The sequence below is a fragment of the Salmo trutta genome, chromosome 36 (genome assembly GCF_901001165.1).
Source record: "Salmo trutta chromosome 36, fSalTru1.1, whole genome shotgun sequence".
In the NCBI taxonomy this organism is placed as follows: Eukaryota; Metazoa; Chordata; class Actinopteri; order Salmoniformes; family Salmonidae; genus Salmo; species Salmo trutta.
The window spans coordinates 21,374,289-21,401,587 of record NC_042992.1 but is presented as its reverse complement, the minus strand read 5'-3'; the positions used below and the strand labels follow the sequence as shown (position 1 = coordinate 21,401,587).

Here is a 27,299-nt window from a genome sequence, read left to right as displayed (position 1 = left end):
TCTCTCTCTCTCTCCAGTCGTATCTCTTTACCCTCTCTCTCTTCTCTCTCTCTCTCTCTCTCTCTTCTCCAGTCGTATCTCTTTACCCTCTCTCTCTCTTCTGCCAGTCGTATCTCTTTACCCTTCTCTTCTCTCTTCGCCAGTCGTATCTCTTTACCTCTCTCTCTCTCTCTCTCTCTCTCTTCTCCAGTCGTATCTCGACCCTCTCTCTCTCTCTCTCTCTTCCCAGTCGTATCTTTTACCCTCTACTCTTCTCCAGTCGTATCTCTTTACCCTCTCTCTCTCTCTCTCTCTCTCTCTCCTCCAGTCGTATCTCTTTACCCTCTCTCTCTCTCTCTCTCTCTCTCTTCTCCAGTCGTATCTCTTTACCCTCTCTCTCTTCTCCAGTCGTATCTCTTTACCCTCTCTCTCTCTCTCTCTTCGCCAGTCGTATCTCTTTACCCTCTCTCTCTCTCTCTTCACCAGTCGTATCTCTTTACCCTCTCTCTCTCTCTTCGCCAGTCGTATCTCTTTACTCTCTCTCTCTCTTCTACAGTCGTATCTCTCTGTCGTATCTCTTTACCCTCTCTCTCTCTCTTCGCCAGTCGTATCTCTTTACCCTCTCTCTCTCTTCGCCAGTCGTATCTCTTTACCCTCTCTCTCTCTTCTCTTCTCCAGTCGTATCTCTTACTCTCCTCTCTCTCTTCGCCAGTCGTATCTTTTACCTCTCTCTCTCTCTCTTCGCCAGTCGTATATCTTTACCTCTCTCTCTCTTCGCCAGTCGTATCTCTTACTCTCTCTCTCTCTCTTCGCCAGTCGTATCTCTTTACCTCTCTCTCTCTCCTCCAGTCGTATCTCTTTACCTCTCTCTCTCTCTCTCCAGTCGTATCTCTTTCCCCTCTCTCTCTCTCCAGTCGTATCTCTTTACCCTCTCTCTCTCTCTTCTCCAGTCGTATCTCTTTACCCTCTCTCTCTCTCTCTTCTCCAGTCATATCTCTTTCCCCTCTCTCTCTCTCCAGTCGTATCTCTACCCTCTCTCTCTCTCTCTTCGCCAGTCGTATCTCTTTACCCTCTCTCTCTCTCTCTTCTCCAGTCGTATCTCTTTACCCTCTCTCTCTCTTCGCCAGTCGTATCTCTTTACCCTCTCTCTCTCGCTCTCTTCTCCAGTCGTATCTCTTTACCCTCTCTCTCTCTCTCTCTTCTCCAGTCGTATCTCTTTACCCTCTCTCTCTCTTCGCCAGTCGTATCTCTTTACCCTCTCTCTCTCTCTTCTCCAGTCGTATCTCTTTACCCTCTCTCTCTCTCTCTTCGCCAGTCGTATCTCTTTACCCTCTCTCTCTCTTCTCCAGTCGTATCTCTTTACCCTCTCTCTCTCTCTTCTCCAGTCGTATCTTTACCCATCTCCTCTCTCCTTCCGCCCAGGTCGTAATCTCTTTACCCTCTCTCTCTCTTCTTCTCCAGTCGTCTCTCTTTTACACCCTCTCCTCTCTCTCTCTTCGCCAGTCGTATCTCTTTACCCTCTCTCTCTTCTCTCTCTCTCCTCCAGTCCGTATCTCTTTACCCTCTCCTCTCTCGCTTCTCTTCTCCAGTCGTATCTCTTTACCCTCTCTCCTCTCTCTCTTCGCCAGTCGGTAATCTCTTTACCCTCTCCTCTCTTCGCCAGTCGTATCTCTTATTCTCTTTACCCTCTCTCTCTCTCTCTCTTCGCCAGTCGTATCTCTTTACCCTCTCTCTCTCTCTCTCTCTCGCCAGTCGTATCTCTTTACCCTCTCTCTCTCTCTCTCTTCGCCAGTCGTATCTCTTTACCCTCTCTCTCTCTCTCTTCTCCAGTCGTATCTCTTTACCCTCTCTCTCTTCTCCAGTCGTATCTCTTTACCCTCTCTCTCTCTCTCTCTTCTCCAGTCGTATCTCTTTACCCTCTCTCTCTCTCTCTCTCTTCTCCAGTCGTATCTCTTTACCCTCTCTCTCTCTCTCTTCTCCAGTCGTATCTCTTTACCCTCTCTCTCTCTCTCTCTTCGCCAGTCGTATCTCTTTACCCTCTCTCTCTCCGCCAGTCGTATCTCTTACCCTCTCTCTCTCTTCTCTCTTCGCCAGTCGTATATCTTTACCCTCTCTCTCTCTCTCTTCTCAGTCGTATCTCTTACCTCTCTCTCTCTCTCTTCGCCAGTCGTATCTCTTTACCCTCTCTCTCTCTCTTCGCCAGTCGTATCTCTTTACCCTCTCTCTCTCTCTTCTCCCGTATCTCTTTACCCTCTCTCTCTCTCTTCGCCAGTCGTATCTCTTACCCTCTCTCTCTCTCTCTCTTCGCAGTCGTATCTCTTTACCCTCTCTCTCTCTCTCTTCGCCAGTCGTATCTCTTACCTCTCTCTCTCTCTCTTCGCCAGTCGTATCTCTTTACCCTCTCTCTCTCTCTCTTCGCCAGTCGTATCTCTTTACCCTCTCTCTCTCTCTCTCTTCGCCAGTCGTATCTCTTTACCCTCTCTCTCTCTTCTTCGCCAGTCGTATCTCTTTACCCTCTCTCTCTCTCTCTTCGCCAGTCGTATCTCTTTACCCCTCTCTCTCTCTCTTCGCCAGTCGTATCTCTTTACCCTCTCTCTCTCTCTCTTCGCCAGTCGTATCTCTTTACCCTCTCTCTCTCTCTCTTCGCCAGTCGTATCTCTTTACCCTCTCTCTCTCTCTTCGCCAGTCGTATCTCTTTACCCTCTCTCTCTCTCTCTCTTCGCCAGTCGTATCTCTTTACCCTCTCTCTCTCTCTCTTCGCCAGTCGTATCTCTTTACCCTCTCTCTCTCTCTTCGCCAGTCGTATCTCTTTACCCTCTCTCTCTCTCTTCGCCAGTCGTATCTCTTTACCCTCTCTCTCTCTCTTCGCCAGTCGTATCTCTTTACCCTCTCTCTCTCTCTCTTCGCCAGTCGTATCTCTTTACCCTCTCTCTCTCTCTCTTCGCCAGTCGTATCTCTTTACCCTCTCTCTCTCTCTCTTCGCCAGTCGTATCTCTTTACCCTCTCTCTCTCTCTTCGCCAGTCGTATCTCTTTACCCTCTCTCTCTCTCTCTTCGCCAGTCGTATCTCTTTACCCTCTCTCTCTCTCTCTCTCTTCGCCAGTCGTATCTCTTTACCCTCTCTCTCTCTCTTCGCCAGTCGTATCTCTTTACCCTCTCTCCTACTCTCTATTTCTCTCTTCTGTCTGTGTAGGCTACCTGAAGACTAGGGGGCTGAATATAGGTCAACACAACCTTACCAGGCAGAATAAGAGCATAACAGAAGTGTGTGTGAGTGAAGAGGAGCAGTGACTGTGGAGTGAACTCCCCTGTGCTAACACATGATGTGTCAGATCGGTTTACCCCTAACCTCTCAACGCGCACACACACACACACACACACACACACACACACACACACACACACACACACACAGTGTGTGCTGGCCACTGCACTGTCTGAACTCAGGCGTCATCTCTTAATCCTGTGACCCTCTGTATTCTGATTTCTATTTATGCTGGATTAAATTCATTTCAACCCACTAATTTAAAAACCTATCTGATAACAGCTAGTGTACTGTTCCATAAACTAAGTTTGACCTTTCTCTTGCTTCACCAAGCATTGTATTTGTCAGACTGCTAATGAAGGTTGGTTGCATGGAGACAGCACTATCTCTGTTACTGCTCCTATTTTAAAGTGACACCAGGACAAGAGAGAGGTAAAGTAGGACGAGTCCTCATGGACCATTTCTCTCGCTCTCTCTGGGTCGCTGGTGGGCTGTGAAATGCTGTCTTGCGCACTCTCTTTCCTTTCTCCCTCTCTATTGCTCGGGTGATCGATAGCGGTGGTATGCTGAAATGAGAGGGGTTTAGGGTGTGTGTGACTGGTGTATGCAAGTGAGTCGCAGTGATGAGTAGCCTTGCAGAGAAGTCAAAGGGGAAACGGAGGCCTATAAAATGTGTGTTTGTCCATCCATAATGTGCTGTCTATAGCCACAGTAAAGTGAGTGAGAGAGCGTGAGTAACGGAGAGACGCTGTGTGTATCAGACGGACGGTGACACCATCCTGAATCATACCCACTGTTTAGAAGGTCAGAGAGCGAGTTCTAGAAGGTTTTACAGGGGATTGGGCTACTCTTCTGACTTTGCTCTTAGTTCTACTTTTCATTTCCTCTGCCTATTTCTATGTTTGGCTGTCAGTAAATGGATGACGTAGCAGGAGGTTGGCCCTGCTCTGTTCACTTGGGGGGGTGTGTGTGTGTGTGTGTGTGTGACAGAGGGGGGGGGGGGGATCTCATTAGATTAGCCCACTTCTGATCCTGACAAACCTCTTGGTTTCTCTCTTTGGGATCTGAGCCTAACCTCCATACTGGTGTGTGTGTGTGTGTGTGTGTGTGTGTGTGTGTGTGTGTGTGTGTGTGTGTGTGTGTGTGTGTGTGTGTGTGTGTGTGTGTGTGTGTGTGTGTACATGTGCTCTATCTCAATATGTTTTGTAGATGTTGTTTGCTTCATACTATTAGGAAGTGTGATGCTATACAGTTAGATAACTGTGGCCGTAGAACTACTGCTGCTGGTACTGCAAGTATGTACTGTGTGTTCATGTTTGGTCTTTTCAATATAACTTCTGTCCCATTTGGTTCCGAATGAATACACCACTGGTGTCCAAGGTCTGAACCTGTCTGCCTGTCGTAGGGAGAAATTCCATGAGTGGAGTCTAGTCTAACCTTTATCCCCCTCCTCCATCCATCCCTCGGTTTTCACACCTTCCTCTATTTCTTATTTCTGTTGTTGTTGACTGATGTGTGTGTGTAAAACACTACGATTCACTACCACCCTCATGTATCCCAACACTCAGCAGTAAGGATACAGCATCCACAGGAAGTGTGTCAGAGAGAGCATGTGTTCAGACACACACAGGGAATAATGTGCTAGTGACTCGTCAGACAAAGGGTTGTTGATGTTTACAGCATGTGTATAGTGGTGTATTGGTTAGCTAGTGCATTAGCATGTTAGCTGTCTTCCACAGGACAGGAGGGCTTCTTACTGGTAGTTAATGGATTGATTCATGCCAGGCCAGGTATGCACTCACTTGTGGTCTATTCATTAGTGCAAACTGTTGAGAAACGTTTTGCAGCAGAAAACTGTTTACAATTCAAATGAGTTTATATTGGACAAATACAGGTAGGTTTGTCCCATTTTCTTCCGTTTGGTTCCTAATGAATACACCGCTGGTGTCTCAGGTCTGAACCAGTCCCTGATAGATCTGTCCAGGCCTGGAGTTCATTAGCTTGGTAAATACACATAGAACTGACTACCTAATAATAATCTCTCTCTTTGTCTATTCACTCTTTCTCTCCCTCTTCCAGATGGTTCCCTCCCAAAAGAGCCCAAAGGAGACTTGTCCAGTCAGCTACCAGGTAGGATGATACACATACACCAGCATTCTGTGTGTTCCTGTGATCTTCTACCCTCCCTTCCCCTTTCTCTCGTTTTGTTTCACTGTTTTGTCTGGGATCCACCATTGATGTCTGTCTGTCATAGCAGCATGGGTTTAGTGTGTGTGTTTTGACTGGGAGTGTATCTGCTGAAGTGTCCCCCTCCCCCTCATCTCTCCAGTCTTGTCTAAAACTTATTTGTTTTACTTCCTTGTTTTTAGGCAGGGTTATAGGTCGAGTCTATTGTTCTGAGTCATTCAGCCGTGATGTCACTGGTCTGCCCTATAAAGGGGTTAAAATATGTGATGTCTTCTAAGATCTAAAGGTTGAAAGTAGTCCATCTGGTGGCCTGCTCTCTCTCTCGCTGGTCACACTGGGATAGGGGAAGGGAGGGAGGAGAGGGGGATGGAGAGAGAGTTACGTAACCCCGGTTGTGCCTTTGGTCCCTGACAGACATATGTTTAGTATGAGGGGCTAGGGTGGGCTGTTTCTCTCTTCTCATCCCTCCAGGTCATTGGGGTAACCCTGGCCTGTCTCAGTCTCTTACTCTACCCTGTTATTAGAAGTCTGGTCCAATGGAGAGAATGAGACAGGGAGAGATGGCGAGATTTAACTGGCAACTGACATTCTGGGGAAAACGGGATGGTCAGAGGGAAAGAGAAGGAGTAGGGGAGGGAGTGAGAAGTCAGCAGGGAAAAGAGAGTTTAGGACGGGCCGATGGAAAGATTTGAAATCTATTATCAATGCTGGTCACTAGCACAGATGGGCAATTATTATTATTTGTATTTTTTATCTATATTTTTTGATGTGTCAGCTGTACCCACAGTGAGGGCATTGTTAGAGTGCTGCAGCTGTGGCTGATCAGCCTGGCCATCAGCCAATAAGATCGCCCCCTCAGTCTCCCGAGCCAATAGGATCACCCCTCTCTGTTTCACCGACCAATCAAATCTCCTCCGTGGGGCTGGGAGTTGGGAGAATCGGATGTCAATCAAAGTTACCAAACTAGGCTAATGGGGGGTAGAGTAGCTGGCAACAAGACTGAGAGAAAGACAGAAAAAGAGAGCGGGAGTGTGAGAGAGTGTATTGTGTCTAGTAAATAATTACTAACAACAATCTGGTTGATGAACTAGTAGAGAGAACGGTGGAGGGAGGGAGCGATTGAGAATGCTTAAGCCCTGAAAAACTGAAAGCCATAATGGGGAGAGGGAGAGAGACTCTCTCTAGTGACAATCCTCTCCATCAGGACCTAGTGACACCTGCATCTATCTCACACACAGAGATTCACATTCCAGACTCTCTCTCAATTCGAAAGACTTTATTGGCTTGGAAAGTGTTGGCACACATTGCCATAGCAAACATATAGACACATATCAAATCAATGATAATGCAGATGGATAATAGTAAAAATTATAATACTCAATGAGTAATGACATTTAACAGGACAATACAGTAAGAAATAAATGAAGACAGTAATTAAATAGTGAGAAAGACATGGGTAGAAATGTTTCTGCTCTGGCTAGTCATTCTACTGGCTGTCCCTGCGGTTGTGGCAGGAAGCTACGCTTTTTGCAGGGAATATGGCACAAATGGGTTTTTCTCCCAATAGTTATTGGATTTTCTGTTTTTGTTAAATAATTTTTGTATTTGTTTTAAATTTGGGGGAACATCTTGTTCATAAGTCTGTATACTTCTGTCAGATAGTCTGCCTCGTGTACTGTCTTACAGTACTTCCATTTTGTTTGTGGTGTCTTCTAGCCACGCGAAGTACTTTGGGGGTGTTTTATTTATTTTTTCTCGCCAACATGGGTGGTGGAAATGTATTATTTTTGCAAAAGTATAAAAAATCAAGAGCATACCTTTATTTACATAGAGTATTCAGACCCTTTGCTATGAAACGCGAAATTGAGTTCCGGTGTATCCTGTTTCAGTTGATCATCCTTTTAAATGTTTCAACAATTTGATTGGAGTCCACACAGGTGACAATGCATGTTAGAGCAATGAGGTCGAAGGAATTGTCCTTAGAGCTCTGAGACAGGATTATGTCGAGGCACAGATCTGGGGAAGGGTACCAAAACATTTCTGCAGCATTCAAGGTCCCCAAGAACACCGTGACCGCCATCATTCTTAAATGGAAGAAGTTTGGAACCACCAAGACTCTTCCTAGAGCTGGCCGCCCGGCCAAACTGAGCAATCAGGGCAGAAGGGCCTTGGTCAGGGAGGTGACGAAGAACCCGATGGTCACTCTGACAGAGCTCCAGAGTTCCTCTGTGGAGATGGGAGAACTTTCAAGAAGGACAACCATCTCTGCTAGACAGAAGTCACTCCTCAGTAAAAGGCAAATGACAGCCCACTTGGAGTTGGCCAAAGGGCACCTAAAGGACTCTCATACCATGAGAAATAAGATTCTCTGGTCTGATGAAACCAATATTGAACTCTTTGGTCTGAATTCTTAGCGTCATGTCTGGAGGAAACCTGGCGCCATCCCTACAGTGAAGCATGTTGGTGGCAGCATCATGCTGTGGGGATGTTTTTCAACGGCAGGGACTGGGAGACTAGTCAGGATTGAGGGAAAGATGAACGGAGCAAAGTACAGAGAGATCCTTGATGAAAACCTTCTCAAGACCTCAGACTGGGGTGAAGTTTCACCTTCCAACAGGACAACGACCCTAAGCACACAGCCAAGACAACGCAGGAGTGGCTTCAGGACAAGTCTCTGAATGTCCTTGAGTGGCCCAGCCAGAGCCCGGATTTGAAGCCGATCGAACATCTCTGAAGATGCCTGAAAATAGCTGTGCTGTGACGCTCCCCATCCAATCTGACAGAGCTTGAGAGGATCCTCGGAGAAGAATGGGAGAAACTCCCCAAATACAGGTGTGCCAAGCTTGTAGCGTCATACCCAAGAAGACTCAAAGCTGTAATCGCTGCCAAAGGTGCTTCAACAAAGTTCTAAGTAAAGGGTCTGAATACTTACGTAAATGTCATATTTCAGTTTTGTATTTTTCATGAATTTGTATAAATATTTTACCCGTTTTTGCTTTGTCATTAAGGGGTATTGTGTGTAGATTTGGGGAGGGGGATAAATACATTTTAGAAGAAGTCTGTAACGTAACAAAATGTGGAAAAAGTCAAGGGGTCTGAATACTTTCCCTGACATCTGGACCTCGTTTGGAATATAATATTTGTATTTTTTTAGATTGACTGTCAGTGCCCAGGTGCAACAGAACTGTTGCTGTAGCTCACTTTTGTGGGGGACAGAAGCACCAGATCATCTGCATACAGGAAGCATTTTATTTCTGTGATGTTAAGAGTGACCAGGAGCTGTTGATTGCTCAAGTGTTTTAGCCAATTGATTTATATCGATATTAAATAGACTTTGAGCTCAAGTTGTTCCCCTGTTTTACTCCACACCCTTGGAAAAATAAATCTGTATGTTTATCTCCAATTTTGACTGCTCACTTGTTATTTCTGTACATTGATTTGATGACGTCAAATGTTTTTACACCGACACCATTTGGTAATTAGTTTGAATAAAATGCCTTTAATCTAAAAGCTTTTTGGAAATCTACAAAGCAGGAGAAAATATTTATTTTCTTTACATATTTTTCAATTGGGGTGTGTGTAGGGTATTAATATGGTCTGATGTTTTATAATTAGGTAGTAATCCAATTTGATTTCACTGAGAGAGTGGCAAATCTGCTGTTCATGATAGTGCAGAATATTTTCCCGCAGGTTACTGTTGAAACAAATGCCATGAGTATTTTTTGAATAATTGTCTGTTATCCAAACAGTTCTCCTCTATTCCCATATCCTCCCTGCTCTACTCTGGAGAATGGGAACCAGTTTATGGGAATACCAGGAATTCCAACACAGGCCTCAGTTGGAAAAGGCCAGTGATGCAATGTATTTAGGCACGCCCTCTATGCTATCTCAAACTTACCATTACCCAAACCGGCCTGACCCATTCTCTCTCTCTGGCCCCTCATGAGGCCCCTGTAACAGCTGACTTCAGATCAGTTGTCATGAGTATAATCCGGACCATAACCATTATGAGATTAGCACTTTAACATGCTCTGGATCATCATATCAACATGAACTTCTCTGCTCTCCATACCTCCCTCTCCATCTGTCCTGGCAACTGGCATATACTGACTGACACACACACACGCGCACACATTTCTCTTCTGTGCATGTTTGTACGTGTTTATAGTGTGTGTGTCTGTAAATTGCTTTGTGACTGCAAGGATCTAATGCTCACTTCACCTCCTGGAGCCCTCCTTAATCCGCAGCCTTTGATGTGTCTGTTTAAGTCCAGTCCTACATAAAGAGAAACCGATGATGTAGGCTTTCTCACGCAGCAGAGATTGATTTGGTCTTGCCTTATTTGCCTTGATATGATACATACTGGCCTTGTTCTGATTTTGACTGTGAACATGACGCCATGGTCATCTTTCTCAGGAAGAACAACCTACAGAATTGTCAAGTTCATTAACAAGGACACACACACACACACACACACACACACTCCGTAACACAGGATTATTTGACCATTTGTCACTTGTACATGTATGATTCCGTAGATGCCAGACATAGATTGGCTGTAGCTATGGATCCCTTCAATCTATTGTTTGACTTTCTGGCCTGAGTAACTCCTCACCCAAATATCCCACCCATACTCCCTCTATCCTCTCTCTCTCTCTCCTTCACTGCTGGGGGTGGTCATGTTACTGTTGGTCTGTCTCTGACTGTTTATTTTACTGCTGTGTTGTGGTCATGTTCCAGGATTGAGGAGTTTACCACGTCAGTCACCGGCTTCATTAATAAGTGCATCAACGACATCGTCCCCACAGTGACCGTACGTACATATCCCAACCAGAAGCCATGGATTACAGGAAACAGCCACACTGAGCTAAAGACTAGAACTGCCGCTTTCAAGGAGCGTGACATTAATCCGGATGCTTATTAGAAATCCTGCTACGACCTCCGACAAACCATTAACAGGAAAAGCTTCAATACAGGACTACTATGCCAGCTCTGACTCTCGTCGGATGTGGCAGGGCTTGCAAACTATCACGGATTACAAAGGGCGGGCTGCCCAGTGACACGAGCCTACCAGACGAGCTACATGCCTTTTATATGCTTGCTTTGAGGCAAGCAACACTGAACCATGTATGAAACCACCAGCTCTTCCAGGACCTTTTTAACCTGTTTGGGATAGGGGGCAGTATTTTCACGGCGGGATAAAAAACGTACCCGATTTAATCTGGTTACTACTCCTGCCCAGAAACTAGAATATGAATATAATTAGTAGATTTAGATAGAAAACACTAAAGTTTCTAAAACTGTTTGAATGGTGTCTGTGAGTATAACAGAACTCATATGGCAGGCCAAAACCTGAGAAGATTCCATACAGGAAGTGCCCTGTCTGACAATTTATTGTCCTTCTGTAGCATCTCTATCGAAAATACAGCATCTGTGCTGTAACGTGACATTTTCTAAGGCTTCCATTGGCTCTCAGAAGGCGCCAGAAAGTGTAATGGGGTGTCTGCAGTCTCTGGGCTAAGAACAGCAGGAGTATTTGTTAGTGGTCAGGCTGGGAACAGTGACACTGGAGATGCGCGTCCACGAGACTACTCCATTTTTTTCTTTCAGCCTTTGAATGAATACGTCGCCCGGTTGGAATATTATCGCTATTTTACGAGAAAAATAGCATAAAAATTGATTTTAAACAGCGTTTGACATGCTTCGAAGTACGGTAATGGAATATTTTGCATTTTTTTGTCACGAAATGCGCTTGCGCATCACCCTTCGGATAGTGACCTCAACGCATGAACAAAACGGAGCTATTTCAATATAACTATGGATTATTTGGAACCAAAACAACATTTGGTGTTGAAGTAGAAGTCCTGGGAGTGCATTCTGACGAAGAACAGCAAAGGTAATCCAATTTTTCTTATAGTAAATCTGAGTTTGGTGAGGGCCAAACTTGGTGGGTGTCAAATTAGCTAGCCATGATGGCCGGGCTATGTACTCAGAATATTGCAAAATGTGCTTTCGCCGAAAAGCTATTTTAAAATCTGACACCGCGATTGCATAAAGGAGTTCTGTATCTATAATTCTTAAAATAATTATGTTTTTTGTGAACGTTAATCATGAGTAATTTAGTAAATTCACCGGAAGTTTGCGGTGGGTATGCTAGTTCTGAACATCACATGCTAATGTAAAAAGCTGTTTTTTTTATATAAATATGAACTTGATTGAACAAAACATGCATGTATTGTATAACATAATGTCCTAGGAGTGTCATCTGATGAAGATCATCAAAGGTTAGTGCTGCATTTAGCTATGGTTTTGGTTTTTGTGACATATATGCTTGCTTTGAAAATGGCTGTGTGATTATTTTTGGCAGGGTACTCTCCTAACATAATCTAATGTTTTGCTTTCGCTGTAAAGCCTTTTTGAAATCGGACAATGTGTTTAGATTAACGAGAGCCTTATCTTTAAAATGGTGTAAAATAGTTGATTGTTTGAGAAAATTGAATTGTGGTATTTTAGTTGGTTTTGTATTTCGCACCGTGCGATGCCATTGGCTGTTGGCTAGGGGTTCCGCAGGCGGAACGGCATTCCGTACGTCTGTCCTTAACAGGTTAAACAGGTTAACATTCAAAAGGCAGATTACCAGGACGCATGCGCTGACTAGCTGGCCAAGTGTCTTCACTGGGATTTTCAACCTCTCCCTGACCCAGTCTGTAAAACCTACATGCTTCAAGCAGACCACCGTAGTCCCTAAATCCAAGAACGGGAAAGTAGCCCGTCTAAATGACTATAGCTCATTAGCACTCACGTCTGTAGCCATGAAGTGCTTTGAAAGGCTGGTCATGGCTCACATCAACACCATCATCTCAGACACTCTGGACCCACTCCAATTCACATAACGCCCAAACAAATCCACAGATGATGCAATCTCTATTGCACTCCACGCTGCCCTTTCCCACCTGGACAAGAGGAACATCAATGTGAAAATGCTGTTCATTGACTACAGCTCAGCGTTCAACACCATAGTGCCCTCCAAGCTCATCACTAAGCTAAGAACCCTGGCACTGAACACTTCAATCTTCAACTGGATCCTGAACTTCCTGACATGCTGCCTCCAGGTGGTGAGGGTAGGCAACAACACATCCGCCATGCTGACCCTCAACATGGGGGGCCCCTCAGGAGCGCGTGCTTAGTCCCTTCCTGTACTCCCAGTTCGCCCACTACTGCGTGGCCGTGCACGTCTCCCTACACCATTACATTTGCTGACGACACGGCGGTGGTAGGCCTGATCATCAACAAGGATTAGACAGCCAATAGGGAGGAGGTCAGAGAACTGGCAGTGTGGTGCCAGGACTACAAACTCTGCCTCAATGTCAGCAAGACAAAGGTGCTGAGTGTAGACTACAGGAAAAAGAGGGCCAAGCATACCCCCATTTGCATCGACAGGGCTGTAGTGTATCGGGCCGAGACCTTCAAGTTGCTCGGTGTCCACATCACTAAAGATCTATCACGGTCCACACTAGGGCTGTTACGGTGACCGTATTACCACTACACCAGCGGTCACGAGTCATGACGGTAGTCAAATTCCACGTGACCGTTTAGTCACGGTAATTAGGCTTCTCCAAGCTCTGATTCTGCTAATGGTCATTAGCAGCCTACCAAACTTACTAACTGCCTGGTACTCAGCACTCTATTGTCCCTCTAATCACCCTGACATCAATACAAATGTTATCGAAAATCTAACACTTCATGAGAGCCCATGAGCTCATGTTGCGCAACATTTCTATAGGCTATGCAATTGTGTGAGAAAACAGAGTGATGGCCTCTATTAAAAAGAGGAGGCTCCCATCAGCTTTCTATAGGCTAGGCCAACTATATTTTATATTAAGCACATTGCTTGTCTTTACAACAGGAGTATAGCCTACGTGAAAATGAACCATGGGAAAACCGTCCTCCATTCGCTATTTAAGTGCGTAGATGACATGTACTGGTCCATTCTAAATCAAAACGCATTTCACAAATATTATTTAGTATATGTAAATACAATATTCAATCAATAATATTTTGATGGGTGACAATATTAGCCTGTCACTTGTGAATGATAAATTATCACTTGTGAATGATGCCCAGTTTAAGGCAAGAAACATTGCATGCTTTTTTTTGCGACATTTTCAAATCACAGTAGCACACCTCATGTAGCCTAGTCCATAGGCCTATATATTTTGATAAGGTTTGTGTCACAACTAAAGTGGCCAAATAACTTCTTAAAATGAAGCACATTAATCCGCTTTAAAACGGGTGTAGAGCCTAACTGGCATACATATGTAGTTTCACCAGAACAATTGACATTTTATAATAAAAGCATTACATGCATAATCCCATTTGGGGTCCCTTTTGAGAATGGTGTTTTCTGCTAATGGAACATTCACACTTATAGCCTACTGCCGTGTGCTTATTGCTGCACTTATAATGGGAAGAAATGGCTTTAACAAGTGACATCTAAGGAATCATAGCTTGTCATGGAAAGAGCAGATGTTCTTAATGTTTTGTATAGACAGTGTATAGCCAAGTTATCGTTACTCATTTTTATTTATTACTTTTATTATTACGTGTTATTACTTTTTAAATTATTTCTCTTTTTTTCTCTGCATTTTTAAGGGCCTATAAGTAAGCATTTTAATGAAGCATGTGACAAGTAACATTTTTATTTGAATTCTCTCTAAGCCACACACACACACACACACACACTCAGGGAGTTAAAACATGAGATTAAGAGCAGTTTGGGTAGAACCCTGTTCCTCTCCTAAACCGACACAGGACACCAGCTCACACAGGAGGGATTGCTAGCTTCTTAGTTTAGCATACATTGGCCTAGCTTAGCACCACTCCTCAAAAGTAATTGTTGTTTTTTGCCCCAAAAATATCTCTTAGCCTTGGTTAGCTTAATTTTGATAGCATAGGATTATGGGTCTAATTCTTGTCTTTCACAATGTAATTAGCATCTGTTTTGGTGTAGTTTAGCATTGTAATGTAGCTTAGCTGGGGGTGTGTTAGCAGAGGAGCTAGTTCCACATGCTGCCTGGCCAGTTGGAGTGACAGACTTTGTAAAACTGGGAATAAAACACACAGACGTGTTGGAGGATAAAGTCCACACTGGTGACCCTTTTCACGTGTGGCTTTACGCTCCGCCCTCATCCAGCTGACGGGTTTGCCAAACGTTTTGGGTGTATCATCTAAAATGGCAACCGGTTCCTTTTTTATGGTGTACCACGTGGTGCTCTGACCAATGGAAATAAGGGCCATTTCAGATTCTGCCTTTTGATCAGGAGAGGAAGTATCTTTAGAGTATCTAGATGCACTATTCCACTCTCCCCTCTTTGGTTTGAATGGTATAGTAATGGTTGAAGACAGACACCTTTTTTTGAAGAGTGAGGGCGGGAAAGAGAGGGAGAGCAGAGAGAAAAACCAGAAAGTGGCCCATCCCTCCACCAGTGTCCGTTTGCTGTGGTCGAGTCGGGGTGACATCATCGTCTGCAGCAGCGTTGCAGGGTTTTTACTTTCCTTTCTTCCTCTGTTTTGTTTTTGTGTTGCTCGTCCATCCTGGCTGTCACTTCTCAGCTGCTTTCATAGATCCTCAACTCTCACTATTTCTCTTTCTCTCTCTCCAATGTTTCTTTTTGGCCTTGTGTGTATCAGATATGTGTGTGTGTGTGTGTGTGTGTATAGTTGCAGCTGTAATTCTATGGATTCTGGCCTGTCTAGCTGCTCCCATAAGTGTAAAGATGTCTGTGAAAAAACACATCCTACTGTGTGTGTGAGAGCTGTATTTAAAAAGCAATTAGCTGTTTTATTTCCTAATCCTCAAAATGCACAGTGGGATTAATAATATACCCAATCTGTCACACACATTCAGACACACACACATGCACAGACACTCTCACCCCTCTCCCTCCCCCTGACTGAGTATGGCTGTGGGAGTGTGGAAAGTGTTCCAGAAGCTCACCACAGGGGCAGCTGAATATGGAGGAGTTCAGGTCATAACACACTAGAAGTAACACTGGAATTATTATGGAATACAGAGCAGGGCCAAGGAACACACACACTTCTGCTTCCTACATGCAGACTACTAGGAGCCTGTCTGGTCACTACTCTCCCATCTGATGTGGATGTGTGTTTATATCATTGAATAAAGAGGGCTATTGCTATGAGGAGCTATATAGTATCAGTTTAGTGAATTCACAGAGCACTACTAGGCTTCCACTACTCACACACACACACACACACACACACACACACACACACACACACACACACACACACACACACACACACACACTTTCATCTACTGTAAAGACAAACCTTAACGTCCATCACCATTCTCCACCCTGCACAGCCAGAAGAGGACTGGCCACCCCTCAGAGCCTGGTTCCTCTCTAGGTTTCTCCCTAGATTCCTGCTTTTCTAGGGAGTTTTTCCTAGCTGCCGTGCTTCTACATCTGCATTGCTTGCTGTTTGGATTTTTAGGCTGGGTTTCTGTATAACACTTTGACATCTGCTGATGTAAAAAGGGCTTTATAAATAAATTTGATTCAAGTCCATGGTAACCAACTGAGATAAAACCTAGGTATTTGGCTATTGCGCAAACCACCTCCACTTTCTTAGGTGGGTGGGCTTTGCAATACAATTTGTATTTATGTATATAATCTCATTGTACCCCTCTGGGAAGTTGAGAGAAAGATGAAAATGAGAGTAAACTATAGATCATAATTTTTGTGTCATCCACCTCAGAAATTGGAGGATTACTATATCAATACATACTCCCACAATGCCTTTGGGAAGGGAGGCATGCCATGCCCCCAGCTGTCTGTCTGTCTGTGTGTGAATGTGTGTGCTACTTTCCCCCAAGCTCTAAATGTATGGCCCATGAATAGCAGCATGATAGAAAGAAGTATGTGTATAGTGTGTGTATAGTGTGTGTGCTCACTTACTCCTCTGTGAGGCGCTGCAACATTGCAGAAAGAGAGTAATGTCACACTCTCTCACGCGCTCCAATTCAAAGGGCTTTATTGGCATGGGAAACATGTTTGCATTGCCAAAGAAAGTGCAATAGATACAACAAAAATTAAATCAACAATCAGAAATTAGCAGTAAACATAACACTTCAAATGTTATATTACTGGTTATGTTAATTAACAATGTGCAAATAGTTGAAGTACGAAAGGGAAAATAAATAGACAGATAAATATATAGTTTGCATTTACAATGGTGTTTGTGCTTCACTGGTTGCCCTTCTCTTGTGGCAACAGGTCACAAATTTTACATTTACATTTAAGTCATTTAGCAGACTCTTGCTGCTGTGATGGCGCACTGTGGTATATCACCCAATAGATATCAATTTATCAAAATGTGTATTTGTTTTCAAATTCTTTGTGGGTCTGTTTAATCTGAGGAAAATATGTCTCTCTATTATGGCCATACATTTGGCAGGAGGTTAGGAAGTGCAGCTCAGTTTCCACCTCATTTTGTGGGCAGTGGGCACATAGCCTGTCTTCTCTTGAGAGCCATGTCTGCCATTGAGTCTGTACAAAGACAAAGCTTTCCTTGGTCAGGTATTCAGCCCCTGTGTACTCTCTGTTTATGGTCAAATAGCATTCCAGTTTTCTTTGTTTTTTTAAATTAGTTCTTTCCAATGTGTCAAGTAATTAATTCACTTTGTTTTCTCATGATTTGGTTGGGTGTTACTGTACTGGGGCTCTGTGGGGTCTGTTTGTGTTTTGTGAACTCTTCTCTAGGTTCATCTCTCTGTAGGCAGAGGGGGGGGGGGAACCCTGCCGGGCCCCTAACATAGAAATCAGAATGTTTCAGATTAAAATAACGTACGGAACAATATGTGTTATTAAATGTACTAACTATAAGCTTCTGCTGCTCTCTACTACAATTGAGCAGATTCTAGTTTCCACCTTCATCCTTTGCCTAAATTAACAGTATTGCAAACATTTTTGGTTCCTAATTTTAACAAAAGCTGCTGTGTCATGAGATTTGTATGATGCTTTATTATAAATAACTATGCAATTGGTGACTTATTTTTTTAATATATGGTATTGTAGTCAGTTTTAATGAAGAAATTACCAATGATCCATGTTTCAGATTAAATCATTTATTACCAATTCTTATAAACAAGGCTAACCCTCTTCTTCCCTATGCATAAGACTTTCTAGCAAAGTCTTTAAATTAAAAAAACCGTTCAATTATTTCCCATTCACCTGTTCCCTGAACTTTATCTTCATGTACATATCTCACCAATAATACATTTTGCTCAGTACGAGAAATGTCTGGAGTTACATCACATATAACCGAGTAATAGATTGCATCTTCTCTTTCATAAAGTATTGTTTTCAAAACCCTTTGACCATATATTCCTATGAAGTCGTTTTGTCTCTCAGGGCTGAGGTAATGAGTCAGTCGCGCTCCTTTCTTTATGTCCCTGACTTCCTGTAAGTGCTCATGTAATAGCGGGTCATAATTTGACCACAGTTCCAGTAAGCCTAGGTAATGTCCATAATGCATATCATCAAGACTGAGTGATTTCCCCCAGAATGGCAGATTCCTAGATGCTAAGCACAGTGTCACATCCAAAATCCTTTCTACAAGTGCTCTGTTTTTATACATTTCTGACTGGATTTGTTTCTGCAGCTGACTGTCTATACCTGTAGCTGTTACGGTATGCTGCAGATTTTTCAATTTCCAGTAGCAGTTCTTGTGAGACACCATCCTCATACTCTGGTAGTTTGTCATACGTTCTCCGCCATTTCACTGATGATATCTTATAGCCATCCTTATTGCCATTTTATAGCCATCCTTATATCCATCTATTAGCCATCCTTATAGCCATCCTTATATCCATCTTATAGCCATCCTTATATTCATCTTATAGCCATCCTTATATCCATCTTATAGCCATCCTTATAGCCATCCTTATAGCCATCCTTATAGCCATCCTTATATCCATCTTATAGCCATCCTTATAGCCATCCTTATAGCCATCATTATAGCCATCCTTATAGCCATCCTTATTGCCATCCTTATTGCCATCCTTATATCCATCTTATAGCCATCCTTATATCCATCTTATAGCCATCTTTATATCCATCTTATCGCCATCCTTATATCCAGCTTATAGACATCCTTATATCCAGCTTATAGACATCCTTATAGCCATCCTTATATCCAGTTTATAGCCATCCTTATATCCAGCATATAGCCATCCTTATAGCCATCCTTATATCCATCCTTATAGCCATCCTTATATCCATCCTTATATCCAATTTATAGCCATCCTTATATCCAGCTTATAGCCATCCTTATATCCAGCTTATAGCCATCCTTATATCCAGTTTATAGCCATCCTTATATCCAGTTTATAGCCATCCTTATATCCATCTATTAGCCATCCTTATAGCCATCCTTATATCCATCTTATAGCCATCCTTATATTCATCTTATAGCCATCCTTATATCCATCTTATAGCCATCCTTATAGCCATCTTATAGCCATCCTTATAGCCATCCTTATATCCATCTTATAGCCATCCTTATAGCCATCCTTATAGCCATCATTATAGCCATCCTTATAGCCATCCTTATTGCCATCCTTATTGCCATCCTTATATCCATCCTTATAGCCATCCTTATAGCCATCCTTATAGCCATCCTTATTGCCATCCTTATTGCCATCCTTATATCCATCTTATAGCCATCCTTATATCCATCTTATAGCCATCTTTATATCCATCTTATCGCCATCCTTATATCCAGCTTATAGACATCCTTATATCCAGCTTATAGACATCCTTATATCCAGCTTATAGACATCCTTATAGCCATCCTTATATCCAGTTTATAGCCATCCTTATATCCAGCATATAGCCATCCTTATAGCCATCCTTATATCCATCCTTATAGCCATCCTTATATCCATCCTTATATCCAATTTATAGCCATCCTTATATCCAGCTTATAGCCATCCTTATATCCAGCTTATAGCCATCCTTATATCCAGTTTATAGCCATCCTTATATCCAGTTTATAGCCATCCTTATATCCAGCTTATAGCCATCCTTATAGCCATCCTTATAGCCATCCTTATAGCCATTCGTATAGCCATCCTTATAGCCATCCTTATATCCATTCTTATAGCCATCCTTATATCCATTCTTATAGCCATCCTTATAGCCATCCTTATATCCATTCTTATAGCCATCCTTATAGCCATCCTTATATCCAGCTTATAGCCATCCTTATATCCATCTTATAGCCATCCTTATATCCAGTTTATAGCCATCCTTATATCCAGTTTATAGCCATCCTTCTATCCAGCTTATAGCCATCCTTATAGCCATCCTTATATCCATTCTTATAGCCATCCTTATATACATCTTATAGCCATCCTTATATCCATCTTATAGCCATCCTTCTATCCAGCTTATAGCCATCCTTATAGCCATCCTTATATCCATTCTTATAGCCATCCTTCTATCCAGCTTATAGCCATCCTTATATCCAGCTTATAGCCATCCTTATAGCCATTACAGAGAACTGGGTGATGGTTTACTTTGCTCATGAGAAAAAAGAACACATCGAATGCAATAGAATGCCTTTCCACTCTTACTATAAAGAAGCCAGTCTCTCTGCACCTTTTCTCTTCTGTTTGCTGACTTACTGTAGTACTGTAAATAGTTGGGGAATGGCTTGCCTTCTGAGTCTGGGGGCATGATTTTATACAGTTCTGTCTCCTCACCACACCTGTTGGCTAGTCATGGTCTTGTACTTTCTCTGGCCACAGTGCTGGATCATCTAAAACCTCATCTTCCTCACTTAGAATCTGTCCACTCTTACTTTCCCTTATTACTTGCTTGTTCAATCTCTTCTGTCAGTCCTTCACTGGCACTGCTGCTGCTCTTTAACTCCTCTTCCTCCTCCCTGCTCTCCTCTGCATCAGAGTCTGTCTGACAGCTTTCTGCTGAGATTCTGCCTACCTGGGGCTCTCTAGGCACTAGGAAGTGAGTAAACAAAGGGAATTTTAGGTTTAATGTTCGCTCCTACAAAGGTTACCATACTAAAAATCTACCACTGATAGAAAAACCTTTTAACATTATACATATCAAATAGAATACGTATTTAAGTGTGTCTAAGTCATCATGTGCCGAACTTTACAATTTAAAAATGGTCTAGTTATGCTGCTACAAAACAACTGCCTCACCTCCAAGGTCCGCTGTTTCAGCTTCATGTAGTAGACACACGTTGGGATCTGTCTACAGCAGTAGTAGTGGTAGCATCTACAGTATGGATAGGTAGGCTACATGTTAGGTTTTAATTTTAGTCTAGCTAGCTAACAAATATCACGCAAATATTGGGGAATACAGTCATAATAGTATCGAAATAATAGCTAATTAGCTAGCCATAGCTGGTAGTGAGTCCACGGTAGGCGGCTACCTGTAGCTAGCAGGCTATCAAGCTAGCTATATTAGCTAGCTAGGCTACTCAGTTCGGCAGGCCGTCTGCACTGACTTACCACTCAAATCCATCTTCTTTTTTCCTGAATTTTGCTTTATCTGTCTCTGTTTCTTTCCTTTTCTGGAAACCCAATTTCTTTTTTGAGGGGGGCATAGTGGTTATCTCTCGTGAACCGTCAGATCAGCTGTATTTTTTTTTTCTCCTCATGGAGAATGGACCAAACCATGTGCATTTTGGGGGGGGGGGGGGGTTGTCACGTCCTGACCAGTAAAAGGGGTTATTTGTTATTCTAGTTTGGTCAGGGCGTGGCAGGGGGTGTTTGTTTTGTGTGGTTCAGGTTTTTTGGTTTATGTACAACATTTTCTATTTCTATGTGTTTATCTAGTTTTTCTATTTCTGTTAGTTTTGTCAATGACCCCCAATTAGAGGCAGCTGGTTGTTGTTGTCTCTAATTGGAGGCCATATTTAGTTGTTTGTTTTCACTTGTTTGTGGGTGGTTGTTTCCGGTATAGTCTGTGCACCTTACTGGACTGTTTTCGTCATTTGTTTAGCTTAAGTGTTTTTTCTTTATAAAATAAAGAAGATGATCAATATACCCGCTGCATTTTGGTCCACTCCTTACGACGCCCGTTACAGAACCACCCACCAAAGAAGGACCAAGTAGCGGAGGAAGGAGCAGAAGGAGAGCTACTTGGAGTCATGGACATGGGAGGAGATCCTAGATGGAAAGGGACCTTGGAGGCAGGCTGGGGTGTACCGGCGACCGAAGGAAGAATTGGAGGCAGCAAAGGCAGAACGACGGAGGTATGAGGCATTATATCCTCCATTTCAGGAGGAGAGGAGGCAGCCCCCAATTTTTTTTTTGGGGGGGGGGGCACACGGGTAGTTTGGCTGGGCCATGGGTGAGCCCTAAGCCAACTCCCCGTGCTTATTATGGGGAGCGTTTGGCGTGGACAGCTGGCCATGCTGCTGCTCCAGTTTCAACTGTTCTGCCTGCGGCTACGGAACCCTGACCTGTTTCACCGGACGTGCTTGTTGCACCCTCGACAATTACTATGATTATTATTATTTGACCATGCTGGTCATTTACGAACATTTTAACATCTTGACCATGTTCTGTTATAATATCCACCCGGCACAGCCAGAAGAGGACTGGCCACCCCTCATAGCCTGGTTCCTCTCTAGGTTTCTTCCTTGGTTTTTGGCCTTTCTCAGGAGTTTTTCCTAGGGAGTTTTTCCCAGCCACCGTGCTTCTTTCACATGCATTGCTTGCTGTTTGGGGTTTTAGGCTGGGTTTCTGTACAGCACTTTGAGATTTCAGCTGATGTACGAAGGGCTATATAAATAAATTTGATTTGATTTGATTTGACAGCACCGTGCTATGTGGAAGTGCGCACGGTCTCGCCCATCTGCAAGCACAGTCCGGTGCGGTCGATACCAGCCCCCCGCAAGTGCCGTGCTAGAGTAGGCATCCAGCCAGGAAGGAGTATGCCTGCTCAGCACATCTGGCCACCAGTGCGTCTCCTAGGCCCAGGCTACCCTGCGCCTGCTCTACGCACGGCAGCCATCATTCCTCAGCACAGCCCAGTTCGCCCTGTGCCAGCACTCCACCCGTGCCGGGCTACAGTAACAACTCAGCCAGGACGGGTTGTGCAGGCCGTGCGCTCCAGACCTCCAGTGTGTCTTCAAGACCCAGTGTATCCTGTTCCTGCTCCTCGCACTAGCCCTGTGGTGCGTGTTACTGTTCTGGCGCCTCCAAAGCCAGCCCCACGAATCAGGCCCCTAGTGCGCCTGCCCAGTCCAGTACGTCCTGTTCCTGCTCCTCGCACTAGCCCTGAGGTGCATGTCAATAGTCTGGCGCCTCCAAAGCCAGCCCCACGCATCAGGCCTTCAGTGCGCAGTCCCCGTCCAGAGCTTCCGGCGGCAGTTCCCCGTCCAGAGCTTCCGGCAACAGTTCCCCGTCCAGAGCTTCCGGCGACAGTTCCCCTTCCAGTGCTTCCGGCGACGTCCCACAGTCCGGAGCCTGCAGAGACAGTCCGGAGCCTGCAGAGACGGTCCGGGGCCTGCAGAGACGGCCCACGGTCCGGGGCCTGCAGAGACGGCCCACCTCAGCCCAGAGCCTTCAGCGGGGGTGGGCAGGTTAGAATGGGGACTAAGGCCGGAGCCAGAGCCACCTCCGTAGTTGGAGGATTGGGGGGGGGGGGTGTAGCACGGGAGGCCACCCTCCCTTTAAGTTGGGGTTATTTTTGGTGGGGTTTTTGTTTTCAGGTGCATTCGGGGTCTGCACCTTTGGGGGGGGGGGGGGGGGTACTGTCACATCCTGACCAGTAAAAGGGGTTATTTGTTATTGTAGTTTGGTCAGGGCGTGGCAGGGGGTGTTTGTTTTGTGTGGTTCGGGTTTTTTGGTTTATGTTCTACATTTTCTATTTCTATGTGTTTATCTAGTTTTTCTTTTTCTATGTTAGTTTTGTCAATGACCTCCAATTAGAGGCAGCTGGTTGTTGTCTTTAATTGGAGGCCATATTTAGTTGTGTTTGTTTTCACTTGTGTTTGTGGGTGGTTGTTTCCGGTATAGTCTGTGCACCTTACTGGATTGTTTTCATCGTTTGTTTTGCTTAAGTGTTTTTTCTTTATAAAATAAAGAAGATGATCAATATACCCGCTGCATTTTGGTCCACTCCTTACGACGCCTGTTACAGGGGTACAAACGGGATAGTTGGTTAGAGATGCGTGATCTGATTATGGTTATACGTTTTAATTTATCACAGATAATTTTGGTCTAACATATTTTTAAAATGGTAAACAAATAGTTTTCTAAACATTTAGGGGCCCCTACCAGGCTAGGGCCCCATGAATCATTCATGTTTTCCACCCCTTAACAATGCCCTTGTCTGTAGGTGATGGCTTTGTTATGGAAGTTTTGGGAATCTCTTCCTTTTAGGTGGTTTTAGAATTTAACAGGTCTTTTCTGGATTGTGATAATTAGCAGGTATCGTCCTAAAAGGGGCTGCATGGTCAATCCGACGTCTGCGTTGGCCGTGCAGCATTTACTGTGATGCTGCCTCAGGGCATTCATACTTTTTGCGCTTCGCGGGTCAGCGCAGAGCTGTTGTGAAGGAAGCTGTCAAGGGAGTGAGTTTGTGTTGGTACAGGACCCCCCCCCCACCTACTGTCAACCAATCATGTCAATGCGGAGCTATACGCATTGTTACACAATTTGGGAGACACACGACGATGCGGTATGGAGGCTTCGCAACTGCGTCACACCCTCCATACGGAGCTTCCAACCACATTTTCAGATTAAGCATAAATTGTCTTTAATTCTGCTCTGCATGCATTATTTGGTGTTTTATGTTGCACACGGAGGATGTTTTTGCAGAATTCTGCATACAGTCTCAATTTGGTGTAGTCCAATTTTTTTAATTCTTGGTTAGTGAGTTGACCGTAGACCTTACAACCGTAGGATGCTGAAAACGCAGATCCCACGGTAGTTAATGGGGTCAAATTTGTCTCCACTTTTGTAGATTGGGGTGATCAGTCCTTGGCTCGAAATATTGGGGAAGATGCCAGAGCTGAGGATGATGTTAAAGAGTTTAAGTATAGTCAATTGGAATTTGTGGTCTGTATATTTTGTCATTTAATTTAGGATACCATCAACACCACAGGCCCTATTTGGTTTGGAGGGTTTGTATTTTGTCCTGTAGTTCATTCAATGTAATTGGAGAATCCAGCGGGTTCTGGTAGTCTTTAAAAGCTGATTCTAAGATTTGTCGTTGATCATGATTATGTTTTTGCTGTTTGTTCTTTTTTATAGAGCCAAAAGATTGGAAAAGTGGTTTATCCATACGTCTCTGTTTTGTATAGATAGCTCTTTGTGTTGTTGGTTTAGTGTGTTCCAATCTTCCCAGAAGTGGTTACATTCTCTGGATTCTACATTGAGCTGGTTTCTGACTGGTTTCTGTGCTGTTTGTTTCACCATAGTGAAGGCATAGGCTCAGGTTTTCTTGGTCTCTGTGTTTGTGGTTGGATAGGTTTCTCAATTTCTTTCTTAGGTTTTTGCATTCTTCATCAAACCATTTGACATTGTTGTTAATTTTCTAATGTTGTCTGCTTTAAAAAAGCTGTTTTTTAATTTGTTTTTGCCCAATTGTTTTTTTTGTAGATTTCTACACTACTTTCCTTCCATCTATAGTAGTATGCAGTTTGTTCATCTTTGACGTCTCATGATTCAATATTGCACTGTTCAGGTAAACTATGATTTTGCTGTGATCTGATAGGTGTGTCAGTGGGCTGACTGTGAACACTCTCTCCCTGGGTTGAGGTCAATGATAAAGTAATCTACAGTACTACTGCCAAGAGATGAGCTGTAGGTGTACCTACCATAGGAGTCTCCTCGAACCCTACCATTGACTACGTACAGACCCAGCGTGTGACAGAGCTGCAAGAGTTGTGACACGTTTTTGTTGGTTGTTTTGTAGTATTTGTGTCTGGGGGGCAAATTGCGGAGGGAATGCTGTCACCTTCAGGTAGATGTTTGCCCCCTTGTGTGCTAAAAGTGTCAGGTTATTGTCCAGTTATGGCGTTTAGGTCGCCACAGACTAGTATATGGAGAAGCTGTCATTGTTAAAGTATGGGGATTCTATTGGCGGGAATATACAGTGCCTTCGGAAAGTATTCAGACCTCTTGACTTTTTCCACATTTTGTTATGTTACAGCCTAATTCTAAAATGGATTAAATAAAAATAAAAATCTTCAGCAATCTTCACAATACCTCATAATGACAAAGTGAAAACAGGTTTTTAGAAATTTTTGCAAATGTATAAAAAATTAAGTATTTACATAAGTATTCAGACCCTTTGCTATGATACTCGAAATTGAGCTCAGGTGCATCTTGTTTCCATTGATCATCCTTTAGATGTTTATACAACTTAATTTGAGTTCACCTGTGGTAAATTGAATTGACTGGACATGATTTGGAAAGGAACACACTTGTCTATATAAAGTCCCAGAGTTGTCAGAGCAAAAACCAAGCCATGAGGTGGAAGGAATTGTCTGTAGAGCTCCGAGACAGGATTGTGTCGAGGCACAGATCTGGGGAAGGGTACCAAAAAATGTCTGCAGCATTGAAGATCCCCAAGAACACTGTGGCCTCCATTCTTAAATGGAAGAAGTTGGAACCACCAAAACTCTTCCTAGAGCTGGCCGCCCAGCCAAACTGAGGAATCTTGGGAGAAGATCTAGGACAGAGATCTAGAATTCCATTGTGGAGATGGGAGAAACTTCCAGCACTCCACCGATCAGGCCTATATGTTAGAGTGGCCAGACGAAAGCCACTCCTCAGTAAAAGGCACATGACAGCCAGCTTGGAGTTTGCCAAAAGGCACCTAAAGACTCTGACCATGAGAAACAAGAGTCTCTGGTCTGATGAAACCAAGATGGAACTCTTTGGCCTGAATGCCAAGCATCACGTCTGGAGGAAACCTTGCGCCATCCTTATGGTGAAGCATGGTGGTGGCAGCATCATGCTGTGGGGAAGTTTTTCTGTGGCAGGGACTGGGAGACTAGCGCTCAGGACCTCAGACTCAGGACCTCAGACTGGGGCGAAGGTTCCCCTTCCAACAGGACAACGACCCTAAGCACACAGCCAAGACCACGCAGGAGTGGCTTCAGGACAAGTCTCTGAATGTCCTTGAGTGACCCAGCCAGAGCCCGGACTTGAACCTGATCTAACATCTCTGGAGAGACCTCAAAATAGCTGTGCAGCGACATTCCCCATCCAATTTCTAAAAACCTGATTTTGCTTTGTCATTATGGGGTATTGTGTGTAGATTGATGAGGGGGAAAAAACAAGATCATCAATTTTAGAAGAAGGCTGTAACGAAATGTGGAAAACATCAAGGGGTCTGAATAGTTTCGGAAGGTACTGTAGGTAGCACACGTGGACATTTTTCTCTGTTGAGATCATTTCCTTATTTATTTCTATCTAAAATGCTCCTGTTTTGATGAATTTTAATAGAGTGTGTTTGGTCTGCTCTATACCAAATTAGCATACCCCCTGAGTCTTTTCCCTGTTTTTGTCCTGGTAGTGTGGTGGATGGGACAACCAGCTCTCTGTAACCTAGAAGGCAACCAGTGGGTCTGTCTCCTTTATACCACCCACCTGGTAGTGTGGTGGATGGGACTACCAGCTCTCTGTAACCTAGAGGGCAACCAGTGGGTCTGTCTCCTTTATACCACCCACCTGGTAGTTTGGTGGATGGGACTACCAGCTCTCTGTAACCTAGAGGGCAACCAGTGGGTCTGTCTCCTTTATACCACCCACCTGGTAGTGTGGTGGATGGGACTACCAGCTCTCTGTAACA

General features: G+C 43.9%; 1 protein-coding gene across 6 annotated transcripts in view; it reads left to right on the top strand.

Annotated features, from left to right (window-relative positions):
* Positions 1 to 27,299, top strand: part of LOC115175632 (triple functional domain protein) — a 119,237-nt gene that overhangs the window by 9,434 nt on the left and 82,504 nt on the right. For all 6 annotated transcript variants that reach the window (XM_029735031.1, XM_029735026.1, XM_029735028.1 and 3 more), the window contains exon 2: positions 5,323 to 5,373. In XM_029735031.1, the coding sequence (XP_029590891.1) occupies positions 5,323 to 5,373 (51 nt within the window). The remainder of the gene's footprint in view (positions 1 to 5,322; positions 5,374 to 27,299) is intronic.